This window comes from Bubalus bubalis, chromosome 10 (assembly GCF_019923935.1).
Source record: "Bubalus bubalis isolate 160015118507 breed Murrah chromosome 10, NDDB_SH_1, whole genome shotgun sequence".
Taxonomy (NCBI): domain Eukaryota; kingdom Metazoa; phylum Chordata; class Mammalia; order Artiodactyla; family Bovidae; genus Bubalus; species Bubalus bubalis.
This window is the reverse complement of record NC_059166.1, coordinates 7,522,164-7,539,034: the sequence shown is the minus strand read 5'-3', so window position 1 is coordinate 7,539,034 and position 16,871 is coordinate 7,522,164. Positions and strand designations below refer to the sequence as shown.

At 47.1% G+C, this 16,871-nt stretch overlaps 1 protein-coding gene across 1 annotated transcript in view; it reads right to left on the bottom strand.

The window, feature by feature from the left end:
- Positions 1-16,871, bottom strand: part of PLG (plasminogen) — a 47,842-nt gene that overhangs the window by 2,533 nt on the left and 28,438 nt on the right. Inside the window, exons 11-17 of the mRNA XM_025294313.3 lie at positions 14,771-14,943; positions 12,518-12,666; positions 11,578-11,671; positions 7,322-7,439; positions 5,159-5,233; positions 4,466-4,606; positions 1,902-2,008 (exon numbers count right to left, since the gene is read on the bottom strand). Of these exons, the coding sequence (XP_025150098.3) occupies positions 1,902-2,008; positions 4,466-4,606; positions 5,159-5,233; positions 7,322-7,439; positions 11,578-11,671; positions 12,518-12,666; positions 14,771-14,943 (857 nt within the window). The remainder of the gene's footprint in view (positions 1-1,901; positions 2,009-4,465; positions 4,607-5,158; positions 5,234-7,321; positions 7,440-11,577; positions 11,672-12,517; positions 12,667-14,770; positions 14,944-16,871) is intronic.

Below are 16,871 nucleotides of genomic sequence, written 5' to 3'. Positions count from 1 at the left end.
TAGTTCAAAAATTAAAATTTACATTCCTTTTCCAATTGGGTAAAGACTCTTCCATGTGCTTGTCTTCCCCACTGTATTTCTTTTTTGTGTGTAAGAAAAACTACTGTTTTGCTTTGGCAAGTGGAAATAGAACCCTTGCACAATCACAAAAAGAAATGATATTTCTCCAGATGGACACACCCAGGTATGATGTCTCAGTGTTTTCACAAATAATCCAGTTTTCTAACTTTGCAAGCCCAGCCTTCACGAGTTTTACAAAGTCTTTGCTTTCTTTGCCAGCATGAAACAGCCAAGAAATAAGGTACTACCTCTCCAAAGGCTTTGAAGAAACTTGGAAAATTGTCTTGCTCAGAAAACTCACACTGGAGTTGACAGGAGCTCCTAAGAGGACCACTGTTTGACAAAGAGGGCCGAGTCCCAGAGCTGCTACAGCAGGGGAGGAAGGTCCTGACCACAGGAGCATTGAGTAGCGGATGTATTGTTTGAATTGAGTAGATTTGTGGATGGTGAAGCCTTCTCAAAAATTTTTTGCTGAAAATTAATTTAAAAGTGTCCTGCTCTGACATCTGCTTTCTTTTTTTTTGTTTTGTTTTGTTTTTTGACCTCTCTTGCTTTTTCTTTTCTTTTTTTTTTTCTTTTTTTAAATTTTATTTTATTTTTAAACTTTACATTCTGAGCAAGACAGACACCGTGATGCGAGGGACCAATTCTCTCATTGACCAGAAGTTGTGTGCAGAGGTGCTGCCACCCTGTGGCCACAACAGAGATGGCACGTCACGTCTGAGAGGCTGAGGCTATGAGACTAAGGGTGACCTAGAGGGCTCTGCTGCGCATGGCTTTGGTGATGTCTCCTGATGACGGTGACCATGGGGATGATGGGGAGGGTTGGGGGTTGACCGTGATGCTGATGGTGCAGGTGGTGTCCATGGCGATGGTGGCGATAACGACAGTGATAATGTGAGATGGTGATGGTGGTTGTGGTTGTACAAGAAGCACAGGAGCTGCTAAAATACATCTGCAAAGCGCTGAGCTCTTCATGTGTGTTATCTTTATCCACACAATGACCTTATACAGCTGAGAAAACGGAGGCGAACATGCAGAACATCTTTTGAAAACATGGATTTTATGGATGAGGGTTTAGATGCCAAATGGTACCAAGAGGTAAGGTGACTGGTCCCTTCTCTCTAGCCAGTGGCAGAGGCAGAACTACGTTCCAGGGCTCCTGACTTCTGCTCTGATGTCCTCCACCAGCACTTCCAAAAAGTAAGGCAGAGATCTAAGACATCCTTATAATGTTCCTAGGCCCAATTCTGAAGGCTATAATAATAATTTGTATTATAATATAATGCAGGACAAACTGCAAAGGGAAGCCGGGATCCCCAAATTATAGTTCGAGTGCTGATCCAGGATTTTGCAGGAACATCCCCTCTTGGTCCTCACCCTGTCCACCAAGGCCAAACGCCTTCCTAGAACTGGGACCTTTCTTTCCGCCCCCAGCTGTCAGTCTTTCCACCCTCTCCACACAGACACAGACCGTGCGGGTATTTGGGGAGACAGGCTGAACTATCATTTTGTTGCCGACGCACACTATGTTTAAGAGCTCCGTGTGGTTAAGCTCACGTAAATAATCTAACACCCTTAATCTGCAGCTGTGTCAAAACCCTACTTAGCTGAGGAGAGTGTATTACCATTGGATTTATGGGCTGAGAGTCTCAAGGAAGCACTACCCCTCTCCTCGTCCGTGTCCACGGATGGCCAATTATGGAGACCGGGCAGGTGCCCAGACAGTCAGGAAGGGAGTGGACCTCATTCACCGGTAGAAATTGGTACACACGCCCATTTTCTCATGTAGGCTGCAGGTCAGAAGCAGTTCATCATGTGAGTCACGAGATTTATCTTACCTCGGGTTTCTCCCCAGCCAGTGATGTAACATTCTGTCCGGTCTGCAACCACGTAGTTCGGGGGTGGCAGACAAGCTGGGATTACCTCATTCGTGATGACGGCAGGTCTGAAAGGAAAACATCGAAAGTTGCATTTGACTGCTAGGCTGGAGGCTTCTACCATTCACTGGATGAAAACGTAAAAGTGTTAGTTGTTCAGTCGTGTCCGACTCTTTGCGGCCCCATGGACTGTAGCCCACCAGGCTCCTCTGTCCTTGGGATTCTCCAGGCAAGAATACTGGAGTGGGTTGCCATTTCCTTCTCCAGGGGATCTTTCTGACCCAGGGATCGAACCCGGGTCTCCTGCATTGCAGGCAGATTCTTTACCATCTGAGCCACCTGGGAAGTCACTGGTTGGTTACCCACAATAGGATGCCACCTGCCTCAGCCCCAGATCCCTCCCAGCTGGTACTTCCTTGCTTCACTGACAGCTGAAAACAACTTTTCACCCTCACATTTGCCTATAGTATCTTACAAGTTAAACAAATAGAACGTTTTATTTAAAAGGTACCAGTTGTGGACAAGAAACCGGAGGTGGGAGCAGAGATGACAATGACTTTTCTTGTCTCTTCTGGCACTATGGGAACTTCATACCCTGCACGCTTTTACATCAAGTTAATAGGGCTTCAATCAGGAGCTGAACCATCCAGCTGAAATACAGGGCTTTAAAAATAGCAAGTGCCTTGTGTCACCAGGAGCAAGCTGTCCCATTTTTGGGGTCCTCAGTTTCCTCACCCATAAATGTCATAACACCATGGCTATAAGAGTCTGATACAATGCAAGACACCAAATGAAAGAGGATTAGAAGTAATCACCTTGAATATGTTTTAAAAAAAATAAATAAACTTTTGCATGCCTTAGAATTCCAGAGAATCAAACATCAGAACTTTGATTTTTTTAGACTTGATTCTATCTTAGTAGGGCTTCCCAGGTGGCTCAGCGGTAAAGAATTCGGTTGCCATTGCAGGAGATGCAGATTCAATCCCTGTGTGGGGAAGATCCCCTGGAAGGGGAAATGGCTACCCACTCCAGTGTTCTTGCCTGGGAAAACCCATGGAGAGAGGAGCCTGGCGGGCTACACTCCACAGGGTTTCAAAGAGTCAGACACGACTGAGTGAACCACCACCATCCTCTTGGGGTCACCAGAAGAGCCCCCGCCTCTCACAAGGAGCAGCCCACACTCACGTATGGGTTGCTCTCGTGGAACACTGATGACTGAGACTCCTGGGGCGTGGGGCGGCCTGAGGGTGGGTTCCCAGAAGCGCAAATGTATCAGTCTATCAGAGAACACGTCCAGAACCCCAAGTTTACTAAATCACCTGTTTGAGGAGCAGAGCTTCCTGACGGCCCAGGGGACCGTGAAGAAAGGAGAAGAAGCTGGCTAAGCTGAGAAGGCCCTGTCTTCCCTTTCTAGGAGGGAGTCACTCCTCAGTGGACTGACCCAGGAAACGCATGACGTGTTTCTGCCCGGACCCAGAGAGCCCCCCTCAGACCCTTGACCGCTGGCCTCAAGGGTCCACTGGCCTGGCCATCCTCCTCACGGTCACTACTGCCCCCTGTCACCTGGGACCCATCAGCCTGCCATTTTGGCTGTCCATCTTGTGACTATTCTTGAAATAGCTGTCTCTTTATTTAGCTCACTCTCTTGAGACCTGTTTCCAAATACCGCTAACTTTTAAGTGACAGAAAAAAAAAAAAAAAAAGGATCATTTTGTCAGACTTAATAAAACACCCATTCAACAGGAAACATACAACCAGAGACGGGAAGACGAATGTGCTCTTGTGAATGCGAGTGTGTGTGCGCACTGCCTTTCTTTTTTAAAGTGCTTTGACATACATAATCGCGATTGATTCCCCGAGCATATTATTATGTTGAAAAGAGAATGTCAACCTGGAATAACTGAATAATTCTCTGATTATGAATGTATACTAGCTGACTGGGGAACTTATTGAAAGTGAAGGCGTTCAGTCGTGTTCGACTCTTTGCGACCCATGGACTATAGCCCACCAGGCTCCTCCGTCCATGGGATTTTCCAGGCAAGGGTACTGGAGTGGGTTGCCATTTCCTTCTCCAGGGGATCTTACCAACCCAGGGACTGAACCCAGGTCTCCCGCATTGCAGGCAGACACTTTACCATCTGAGCCACGAGGGAAGCCCCAGGGGAACTTAGTAAGTGAGAGAATTGTAGGGATAACCTGTACCTCATGTTTCAACACAATCTTTCCACGTGAGGAAACTGAGTCCTGATGCCTCTGTCATGACCACGTGGGAAGAACACCCCTTAGCTGTCACCTTCAGCTGTATTCTCCCCTCCGCCCACCTCCATCCTCACCCAGCCCCTGTAGCAGGCGAGCAGGGCTGAGCCCAGGTTTCCTCACTTGAAGGTCAATGCTCTTCCCAAAGCCTGATGCCTTTGGGGTCCTAGCTGGTGCCAGCCCCACACAACTCTGTTACGGCTCGTAAATCCAGCCACGAGCAAAAGTTCTCAGGGCTTACAAGGTGAATGTCGTGGGCAAACCAGTACCTGCTCAGCTTGAGTAAGGCAATGTCCGCCCGAGAGGGCTCCCGGAACAGCCTGGACACTGGTATTTCCTGGACACTCCGTTCCTGGGCGGTCTCGTGGTGTGCACCCAGGATGACCTTGTAGAATGACGGCCCTAAAATCCTAAAGAAGACATCCGCATTAGCAGCAAAACAGGGGCCAGCCCTGCGTTGGGTGCCCTTTGGAGCCATAAACACCGCGTCTCCTCCCCGCTCAGCTACCTACAATCGGAGGCCTCTGAATGTCAAGAAACAAGTTCTCGGTCTTCCTGAACCTGACAGTTAAGGAAGGTTCTCAGACAACAGAGGAAGAATGAAACCAACACTGAGGTTGGCACAGGGCAGATACCAGGTCGGGGAGCCTGGGGAGACCAACGCCCCTCGTGGTGAAAGGCTCTGTCTTGCTGTCGATCCTGCTGCAACCTGCCGGACCGGGTCTGCCTTCTACGTTTCTCTCCAGAAACACCCCCTCCTCTCCCATCCAGCGGCCCTGGCAATTCTGCCCTTCACATCCACCCCCCCGCCCCCTCCCCCGTCCCCAGAGTCACCACCCGGGAAGGAAGGAGGAAAGGGAAGGAGACAAGGGAGGAGAGAGGGGAGGGAGAAGATGAAGAAGAGGAGGCAGGGAGTCTTGAAGACAAGGAAGTCTTCGTGTCTGGGATCCCCTAACACATACTTGTCCAGGCAGTGGGCAGCAGTCAGCACCCACTCTGGGGATATCAGAGTTCCTCCGCAGAAGTGCTGCCTCGAGCTGGAAGGAAAATGTGCCAGGATTTTAGTTAAATCTGATGATTTAATTTTACAGAAAGTCCGAAAGTGGTGCTTACTCTGCTTCGAGGTCATTAATGTTCCCGAAGGACGAGGTGGCAGCAAGGACAGTAGGAGTTTTGAGCTTCCTGCAGTAAGTGGGTCCTCTGGAGGTCACCCCACCACTCGGGGTGTGGGGTGGGGTGGGGCTGGGGCTCAGGCCAGGCCTGTCCACAGGGGAGCAAAGCGGCATGGCACCAACAGGAGGCCCTTTGGCCCTGGACTCCAGCCCACTGAGGTCTCCTCTGTTTCTTTTAGAGGAGATCTGTGTAAGGCCTGACCAGTCATTCTTCAGGGTGCCAAATGGGATCCTGAGTGGCTCGTGATTCAGGGCCATCTGCTCATGCTATTTGAGAAAGTTCGCTTCGGGGCGAGGGAAACGTCCCCTAAATCATTCATGTTGTAGAACTGCTGGGGTGCGACATAGCTCATAAAACTCACATGAGCCGCTCTGAAGACCATCATAATGGAAGAGACACAGATGCAAGTGAATGGGAACCAGCAAGGCAATTATCAATCAGGAAATAGACCCCAGCGCAGCTTGGGAAAGAGAGACTAGAAAATACGTGAAAGCAGTACGCAGGATCAGGTATCGCAAGCAGTTACTACGTGATAAGGCAAAGAAAAGAACAGCCAACGCAGCCACAGAAGGAAACGGACCAGAACAGCATCTCACCAGCGAACGGAAGAAGGACCACAGAGCGCCGCGTTTGGGCGCATGCGCACTGGTGCAGCCTTGCGACGAGGACGCATCAACAGGCAGATCAGCCTGTTTTCTGGGTGGGCTTTGAATGGGACACCCAGGAAAAGGGACTGATCAAAGGCGAACACCAGTCAAAGATCACCAGAACCGTCAGGGTCCTGGAGGACGGGGATGATCACGCTTCAGTTATGGCTACCCTCCACTGAAGAAGGGGTGTTTTTGATATGGGTGAGCATCTTTTGGTTAAATTCAGTAGTTCACAAAACTGTTGAAGGAAGGGAAAAAGACTCTGCATCTGTGTTTTAATATTATAGATAATTTTATCTTTACCCTCCCCCACGAGGTGTCTCATTTCTAAAAATATCCCTTTCTCTTCATTTTACAAAGCCACAGTGGGTATCTATATAAACCCTCAAAGCATCTTTCATACTTTTCCAGCAGTATTGGAACTTAGTATAAATTGCTACATTTAACAATTCTGATGACAGCTACCCAGATCAAAAAAAAAAAAAAAAGATTCTAATTTCAAATTATTTTCAAATTAAATAACATAGAAAAGAACATTTTAAAAAAGAAGCAGAATCACAGATACAGAGAAGGAACTTTTGGTTACCAGTGGGGAGAGGGGATAAGGGAGAGGGGAGGGGCCATACAGGGGTAGGGGATTAAGAGGTAGAAACTATTAGTTATAAAATAAGCCACAAGAATATATTGTACAACATTGGGGCCATAGCCAATATTTTATTACATTATATTTTATAACGATAAATGGAGTATAACCTTTAAAAATGGTGAATCACCATATTGCAAAACTGAAACCTATATAATATTGTACAGCAACTATACTTCAATTTACAAACACAGAAAAAAAATTTTTTTATAGTTTTCCTTACTCCTTTGTTGAACTTAGAGGCAGGTTCTGATACTGGGGGTATGTGGATTTAGTTGAATGAAGAAAGGTTTTCTGTTTGTTTAATTTTCATTGGAGTATAGTTCCTTTGCAGTGTTGTGTTAGTTTCTGCTATGCAGCAAAGTGAATCAGTTATACGTATACATATGTACATACATATACAGATCTATCAATACATATACAGATATGCCCTCCTGTTTGGATTTCCTTGCCATTGAGGTCACCACAGAGCATGGAGTAAAGTTCCCTGAGCTGTACAGTAATTCACATTAGTTATCTGTTTTATGCACAGTAGTGTATGTATGTCATGTATATGTACATGTATACGTATATATGTACATATGGATATATGTCAACCCCAAGGTTTTGCAGAGCGTACCGAGAAGGATGGAAGAAATCATTTCTGGAAATGGTGTTACCTTCTTCGAAGGCTGACTTGCCAGGGCCAAGAGTGTGGTTTGGACACACACCCACCTACAATCCTTCCAGAACATTTCTTCGGCTCCTCTTTGGGCTTTCCACAGTCGAATGAGGATTCTGTGGCACAACGTGGGAAGATGCATTTGAAGACGTGAAAGAGAGCAACTCATGATGAAGTCATGACTCGTCGACGCACTGAACTTTTCACATCCCCAAACTCAAACTAAATAGTAAACTCATAAACATCTCTTGGAATATTTTTTTCTAAGTTGCAAGAAGTGGTAGTGGACAACACAGAACCGTCTCCTTTCTAGAAAATATAAGTGCTTTTCTATTTTACTGTTTTCTTAAGGAAGTGATTAATTGGGAAGAGTTAGGCATTAGAATGAGAGTTTTGTGGAGAAGAGCTTCACTGACACAAGTTGTTATTCTGACTTGAGGTGATCTATCTAGAGACTGTATCGTTACTCCCATCATAACCACCACCATCATCTGAGCCATGTAAACTTTGCTGAAAACCATAATTGTCATCCCCATTGGAAGGCAATAAGAGTATTTTTAAATTATGAATCTCTGTGTGTGCATGTATGTGTGGGGGTGTGTGCATGTGTTTAGCAAGGATAACTATCCTAAACTAATGCTTTCTCTTGGCCAGTTTCAGGACAGCTCTTCCAGGAAGCCTCCCAAGACTAACCCAGTGCCTCAGGGATGACTTCCATTCACTTGCCTCTCTATTCATCTCCCACCTGCTTTCTGTCTCCACCTGGCCTGCAGGGTTCCTGGAGATTGGGGTGAGTGCTCCATCTCTGGTTGGTATCACTCACTAATGTCTAAAACAGTTCAGGGGGTACATAGGTATTCATAAAATGCTTCTCCATTGTCTGGAGCACTTTAGGATCTTCAAAAATAGAAGCGTAAGTCATAGTTAATAATAAATATTATAAGGAGAAACGTTTTAGTCTTAATCAACCAAGAGATTTTTATCCTCTAGTGAAGCTGGAACCTGAATTTTCCCAATAGCTTTCCAATTTTCTTGGCCTATTCTGAGAATCTATATATAGAAGTTTTTTTTTTTTAAAAGAAGGATGCAATATAATCAAATCCTACTTTCTAATACTGACCTTAATTTCTCCTACTGTGCCTTACACAGAGTAGACTTACAGAAATGGACTAAGGAAAGAACAACCACAGATATTATGGTAACCCTGGTCTCACTATTCAAAATAAAACTTAAGTTCTACTTATTTTTAATTACAATACTTATTATTTGTACTGTTTGTGTTGGTGGAATTGAAATGAGTTATTAACCCAACGAACAAAAATTTGCAATTTAAAATAAATGAATATAAATAAATAAAACTATATTTTAAATGGGCATCTTTCAATTTTTGAGGTTGATATTAAAGAGAAAACCCACACAAGCCCTTGGTAAAATTGAGAAGCAGAATACTGGGCTGAATAGAATGTAGTTCTGATTTCAAATTGTTTTACTATGCTATTCTGTGCAGTTTGCATGGTGCCATTTGTTTTAATAACACAGAATATTTACACAAATTTTTCAAGTGAGTTGCTTAAAGAAGTTTATGTGTAGCCTAAAAAGTTAAATCAATGGTACTTTTTTAAAGATGTTTTCCGTGTGAGTTACAAACAATGTAAAGTTTGGAAATTTTAAAAGTTTGGAAATCTCCCAGGGAATGAGCAATAAAAATCCTTTTTTAAAAAGAGGGGTAAAAATGAAAATAACCTTCTTAAAAAGTCATAGCTCAAAGAGATTTCACATTCTGAAAAATCGAATAAAATTAGCAAAAAAAAAAAAAAAAAATACAAGTACACACAAAAAGTCCCCGTAACCTGGGAGAGCCACCCTTTAAGCACTGACCTGTCATACTGGAGGAGCTGTCATTTGAGATTTCATTCATTTATTTACTGATTGAGCAAATGTGTTCAAATATATATATGTATATATGTAGTGCCAGGCATTGCTCTAAGCACCAGGAAAAAGGAAATACTAATAGCTGAGGTTTGTAATCTTTACATTCTGATGGGTGGGTGTATAGGAAGATGTTACATTGGAGGGTTCAACAGAGGCCCCAAAGATGCTCCGGGGGGGTGTAAGATAAACCTCCATGTGCAGACTTCTAGAAATGGCCTCCCGGAATTTCCCCAGTGGTCCAGCATCTAGACTCCACACTCCCAATGCAGGAGCCCAGATTCAATCCCTGGTCAGGGAACTAGGTGCTATATGCCTGCCGCTAAGACCTGGTGCAGACAAACAAATAAATATAAAAAAGAAAGAAATGGCCTCTTCTACAATTGATGCTTTTGAACTGTGGTGTTGGAGAAGACTCTTAAGAGTTCCCTGGACAGCAAGGAGATCAAACCAGTCAATCCTAAAGGAAATCAACCCTGAATATTCATTGGAAGGACTGATGCTGAAGCTGAAGCTCCAATACTTCGGTCACCTGATATGAAAAACTGACTCATTAGAAAAGACACTCATGCTGGGAAAGATAGAAGGCAGGATGAGATGGGGATGACAGAGGATGAGATGGTTGGATGGCATCACCGACTCGATGGGCATGTTTGGGTAAGCTCCAGGAGTAGGTGATGGACAGGGAAGCCTGGTATGCTGCAGTCCATGGGGTCGCAAGGAGTCAGACACGACTGAGTGACTGAACTAAACTGAACAATTCTGGTACCCTCACCCAAGTCAAGGATGGAAAAGAACCAGGTTATTAAGAGATGGACGAAAGAGGAAAGGGTGGAGAAAGGACTGTCCCAGTGTGCGGTCCCCAACTTCATCATGATGTGGCCATGTGATCAGAGCACGTGGTCTGTTTGTTGACACCCATTTCCTGCAGAAGGATCCCCAAGCCTCCTGACACTCAAGAAGCCTGTAGCATCTGCTGGTGGCCGAGGGCTGCCCCTGGGATATTACTGTAGGTCCCTTTCTGTGGGCATCAGAGGGGCATGACTCCCTGGCACAGCTATAAAGCCCAGGGCAGGAAGGTGTCATATACAACTTAAAGGCAACTGTGCCAGATAGGCACCCTGTCCAAGTCAGCGAGCCCGCACCCCAAGAGGCAGTGGGGGTTCCAGAAAGCTGAAGGGTGGGAGGGAGGAGCAGAAAGGGAGGCACAAACCCCACTGGGGGCCCTCAGGTAGGGGGTCCACCGAGGCAGCGTCTGGAGAACTGAGAAAGCACACAGTGGAGAAGCAGGCCACTACATGCTCCCCCTCAGCCCAGGGAGCACGGCGACAGTGGCCAAGGAGAATCTTTCCTTCACCCTGGCTTCGCCCTCCTCGCCCTGCCCTAGGCATGAGTGGCCCCGAAGCAAAGCCTGACAGTGGCCCCGTGCTCTCAACCCCTTGCCCAAGCTGCCTCCCAAACCACCTCTGGACATGGACTTCAGTGACCTTGCAGCCGCACCTTCTCCCCTCCAGCCTGTCCCGCCACGTGGCAGGCACAAACACAAGCCATCAAACTGTGCAAAGAAGTCCAGGCTGATTATCAAGAATCAGGACAGAATCCCTCTGCAAAGACGGAAAGTCAGCGGAGAGTAAAACAGGGTCCGAATCAAAGCCCTTTGCAGTGTTCTCCAAACCTATCCCTGGACTTGTTAGCCCAGACTTTTCAGAACAAAGGTCAACTCCCCTTTCTGTGATCCAAGCTTCTCACTCCCCAGAAAAGTCTGAGAAACAGGGAAAGAATTCAAGCAAGCTTTCTCTACGTTGTCTGGCGAATGCATGGTTAATATGTCATCTTAGGATAAGGAAATGTCGGGCCTTAATAAGGAGCCATGTTCATTAAATTCTTAGGATGACAGTATATAGGTTTACAATAGATGCTATATGTTTATTTCCTGCTGTCTCTGTTTTCTCTCTTACTTCTCAGCTGCTGAAGGAGAGAGTTTCCCGTCTGGGTGACTCTGAATTTGTTTTTCAGGCATCCTGCCCCAGACATTGGAAAGGTCAGTGGAACCCCCTGGAGGCTAAAGAGATCACCTCTGAACTTGCTCTTGGGGAGGATTTTGTATGTATTTTATTTAAAGTATTGGAGGAGGGGAGTGCCTAAAAATGGGGGCCACGAGTAGGACTGATTCAAGAGGCCCAGGATGAAAAGAGGGCTCTGGGGGAGAGGGGACCCTCTCCTGCCCAGAAGTGCTCGACCCACACTTGTGTCTTGCAGATCAGAGACCAGGTGACACCGCATTTATTTAAAAGCCATTTCCTTCCAAAGGAGACAGCAGCTTACCACACTGAGGGACATCACAGTAGTCAAAAAGCTTCCTTGGGTTCGTGGTGTAGCACCAGGGCCCGTTGACATCACCGTCAGGATTACGGCAGTACTGGAAAAACAGGAAAGTGTCTGGGGGAGGGTGCATGCCAGGGCAGGGCACGGCAGAGAAGGTGACAGGAGGCACAGACATCAATTTCATTTCTGTCCTTAGAAGATGAAAGGTTGTGTTTCTTTGGCAGAGAAGTGGGCAGAGTCACTTTTCAGGGTGCTTACAAAGCCTCTGACTCATAGAATGCCATCGGTCACGTCTCCTTGTTCAAAAGGAGCTTGGAGAAGGGGTATAGACCCTGAGGGCTCTTGGGGTGGAGATTATATAAAGGGGCCTCCCCTGCAGCCTGTGTCTGCAGGGCCCATAGCCACCCAGCAAGAGAGGACTGTGGTCGTGGGACAGGCCCTCATTCAGGTCAGTCTTCTGCCCGATGACTTGTTCACCGTTGCTTCGGAATTGTTTATTCCCCTGGCCCAGGCACCCTCTGTGGGTCAGCCATGGCAAGACCGCCCCCCAAAGGAAACCCTTCAGAGACTGTGTGAGTGTAGGGGAAATCCTAGCAGAGTCCTGATGGCCCATCCAATTTTTTTTTCTAGGAACATCCAACTACAGTGTCATGAAGGTCATCTTTGATCACGGGGACCTAGAGGACAAACACAGGAAACACGAAAGCAGGCGGGAAGTGTCACAAATGAAAGAGATAAGAAGCTAGCGGGTTGGCTGGCTAACTGTACCCACCACGCTGAGGCTGTTGGATCACAGGTTCGGTCCCCTGAACCCTCTTGTGTCCCCTCCCCACCCCACACCAACGCTCAGTCAGGCAGCCTCTCTGGAGCAGAGGTTCAATTCGGTTTGCGAAGGCTGGTAAAAAAAAGGCAACACAAAGTCCAAATCAAAGTGGCTTACGTTTTTCTCCAGCCCTGACCGTGGGTTTGTTTCTGGAGTGAAGATGCTGTGTTGGTGGGGCTCCTGGGCCGCCCACGCCTGGCAGGGGATGCCGGCCACCGTAGTGGCCTTCTTGCCGCGGTAGCTTTTGCCCGTCCCGATCATGCAGTCTGGAGGGAAGAGGGAATGGTGTCACCTGTCCCACACTGACCCGGTGACAAGGAGCAAATGTGGTAGCACTCGGCGTCTCTCAGGACCGGCTGTGGTCACGTCCTTTGGAACACAGGAGCGCTGGGGGCTTCAGTGAGCCCTGACGACTTTTTTAACAAGTCGCCAGAGATGCTCTTGTCTCAGAAGGAATCACAAGTCCGGGTGTTGGAATGGGACCTTTGGCCGGGATACTTAGATACTCAGTTTTATAACAGACTGAGAGGTAACAGATGCCTCTACGAAATGTGAGATGATCCTTGAATAACTCACTCTCAACGAAGAGAGCAGATGGAAAAGGATTTCATAAAAGTATATTATTTTGGCCAGAGCTCTGCCACCTTCTGGGATGAAAGAGGTAAGAAAGAGGTGGCTAGAGGTCCCTTCCCCAAATTCCTCCCTCACCTCGCGCCTTGGGGATGAGGCTTGAGCCCTTGTTAAGTGTTACATATGGGGACCCAGTGCACAGTGCTCTGATGAGCACTTGGAAAATCCAGACAGCAAAAGCTGGGCCAGCTGGCCCCATGCCCAAGGAGCAGGCAGTGCTGGGCCACCTCCAGTGTGTGCCAGGAACAGGCTGTGTGAGTTGCCCACGACCACATGTGGGGCGTCACGTGGGAGGACCACCTGAGTCCATGTGATGTGGGATGGACTCAGGTCCATCCCACCTGAGTCTCATCAAGAGGGATCCCCAGCTGGGCCATGGCACCCAAAGTCTCACCAGGAAAGGGGGGCAGAGATGAGCTGGTCCTATGCAGGTGTACAGGGGGGCAGTAGGGAGCAGCCAGTAAGGTTCTCCAGCATCTCAGAGGAGCCAAGTCCCCCTCCGGAAGGAGAGGGGGTCTCAACTTGAAACCAAGTCCTCACTGTAATCATTTCTGTCTGATCTTGGATTACCCAAAAGTGGTCAGACAAGCCAGAAACCACTGAGCTTCCATGCCAGGGCAAGGGAAGAGTCGGTCCCCTCTGTGACCTCACCCTGTCGGAGGACCGAGCACTCCTGCCACCTGACAGCCACAGAACCAGAGGCTCAGCACACGGGGTGACACGCGGGCAAAGGGCCAGGGAGGTGGAGAAGAGCCTGGTTATCCTTTGCCTCCCACCTTGGATGACATGTTTATCCTCAGGGCCCCAGACGCTTGGAGCTGCATGTCCGCTTCTCTCCAAGCCTTTGTTGGAGATGATCATTGACAGTCTTCCTAGCCCTCCTAACTCTGTACATCCAAAACCAAATCAGTCCTTTCTACCCCTCCATGCAAAAGGCAGAGATTCGCTTTTCTAGAGTGTCCCACCTCAGCCACCATCATCAACCTCTCAATCCATCCAGGCTCAAAACTGTATCCATCCCTCACAGCCAATTACTTTTCTTTTTTTTTTAATTGAAGGATAATTACTTTTCAATGTTGTGTTGATTTCTGCCATGTAACAATGTGAATCAATCATGATTTTATATATATATATATATATATATATATATATATATATATATATATCCTCCCTTTTAAGCCTTCCTCCCCCCTCCCTTGGAGAAGGAAATGGCAACCCACTCCAGTATTCTTGCCTGGAGAATCCCACGGACATAGGAGCCTGGCGTGCTACAGTCCATGGGGTCACAAAGAGTTGGGACATGACTGAGCAACTGAAAGAACAAACAACAACTCCCCTCCTGTCCCATCTCTCGAGGTCATCACAGAACACCAGGGTGGGCTCCCTGTGTTATATGCATATATTATATTGTAAGCATCTTGCCACTAGTTATCTATTTCACACGTAATAGTGTATATATGTCAATGCTACTTGCTCAATTCGTCCTACCCTCTCCTTCCCCCGCTGGGTCCACAAGTTCATTCCATTAGTTTTCAACTCCTAAAGACATGCCCACCCCCATCAGGCCAGCAAGAGCAGCTCTGGCTTCCCCAAATGATACCCTGAAGCAGCCTTCCCCATCACAGACTCAGCCAGCACTCCAGTCCCCCCGCAGCAATGAAGCCTCTGCCTCGGGAAGACTCTCCACCTCTTATCATCTCTCTACCCGAGTACACAGATGTCTGGCCACAGACTTCTTACCTGCTTCAGGAGGGTTCTCTATGCTTGGGGCTTGGGGAGCCGCAGGCACCTGCTCTGGCGTTCCTGAACATTTCTTCAGGTTGCAGAACTCCCATCTGACTCTCGGATCGGTGGTATAACACCAGGGGCTCTTATCGGCATCTGGATTTCTGCAGTAGTTCATTGTCAAGCCGCTGTAAATTCCACAGCAATAGAGGTCATGAGAGGTGAGCGAATCTTCAGGGGCACCCCAGCACCCTCTGAATTTTGTTACAACAAAGTGGCTGGAATATTTCCATTAAGGTACCAAAGTGAAAGTGAAAGTCGCTCAGTCGTGTCCAACTCTTTGTGACCCCCTGGACTACACAGTCCACGGAATTCTCCAGGCCAGAATACTGGAGTGGGTAGCCTTTCCCTTCTCCAGGGGATCTTTCCAACCCAAGGATCAAACCCAGGTCTCCTGCATTGCAGGTGGGTTCTTTACCAGCTGAGCCACAAGGGAAGCCCAAGTTACCAAAGGTGCCAATTATTATTATAATGTCACAGGCACAGATGGTCCTCAATTTCTAAAGAACTGGGTGAGTTTTTTAAAGTAGGTTATAATTTTTATTTAAAAATAATCATGGGGAGGGAGGAGGGAGGAGGGTTCAGGATGGGGAACACATGTATACCTGTGGCGGATTCATTTTGATATTTGGCAAAACTAATACAATTTTGTAAAGTTTAAAAATAAAATAAAATTAAAAAAAAATAAAAATAAAAATAATCAAAAGTAATACATGCTGCACACAAAAACAGATCATATATATATATACATGTATAAGAAAAAGTATCAGAATGTTTTCCTTTCCCTGGAAGTGTTAAATAAATTCCCCAGGGATAACCAATATAGATTTTGAAGCACATATTTTACATTTTTTGTGTACAAACAAATATATCTATACCTCTGGCTTTTTCTTCTATGTGAGTAGGGCTATGGAAATTGGAACCAAAACATATTTATCCAAGGCAGAAAAGACATACAAGAGGATGATATTCCCAGGTCAACCCTCTTAGTCTGTTTACTCATAGTGTATTGTGTGTGTGTGTGTGTGTTCAGTTGTAGTCCCACTTTTAGGAGCCCTATGGACTGTAGCCCACCAGGCTCCTCTGTCCATGGAACTTTCTAGGCAAAAATACTGGAGTGGGGTGCCATTTCCTACTCCAGGGATCTTCCTGACCCAGGGATCGAACTCCAGTCTCTTGCAATGGCAGGCGGATTCTTTCCCACTAGAGCCACCTGGAAAGCCCTACTGTATTTTACAATGAAACAAAAACTCATGGCAGTAATATTACTGTAAATAGCATAGGCAGATCAAGTGGGTTGGGGGTTCGGAAGGCTTGTGGCAGCCTTCTGGAAAACTAGCTGGATGAGGTTTCTAGAGGATGCATTCTGGGGCACGCAGGAAGAAGCCCCGGGCTCGTCTACCTGCAGCCGCTCAGGGATGGAGGGAAGAGGGATGTGACTAAAGGAGAGTGGGGCCAAAGGGAGGAAGGGGGACGTCTGGGTAGACCAGGGCTTCTACGGGAGCTGAGTCAGAAGCAACTGGCTAAGGACATAGCAGAGAAGGGACCTGGGGCTCACTGGGCAGCTTGGACCCCTGGGGCCTCCCAAGGACTCTGCCCCAGCTTCTCAGAAGTCTCAGCCTTAGACTCCCCTTTGGAACACAGAACCGCACTCTGTGACTCATGAGATCACTTGGAACATCCAATGTTCTATGGGAATCCAACAGTGTATCTGTGGGGACTATAGACAAGTGACCATCTCAGACCCCGGTCCACAATTTGAGGAAGCCCATCAGCAGGTTTCCAAGCAACTGGATGTGTTAGAAAGGCTTATCACAGGAAACAGGCTCCTGCTCTCTTTTTTCTGTAAAGGTACTTTGATGGACGAGTTTTGATGAACACACACACCTACATAACCCACACTCCTGCTGTGACAGAGAATACGTCCATCACCCCCAGAAACCTCCCTTGGGTCACTGCTCAGTCTTGGCTGCCCTTCCCCTGGAGGCAAATACTATCGAGTTCTACTCCAGAACTTCATATGAATGGACTCATGCAAGGATATACCCTTCTTTCA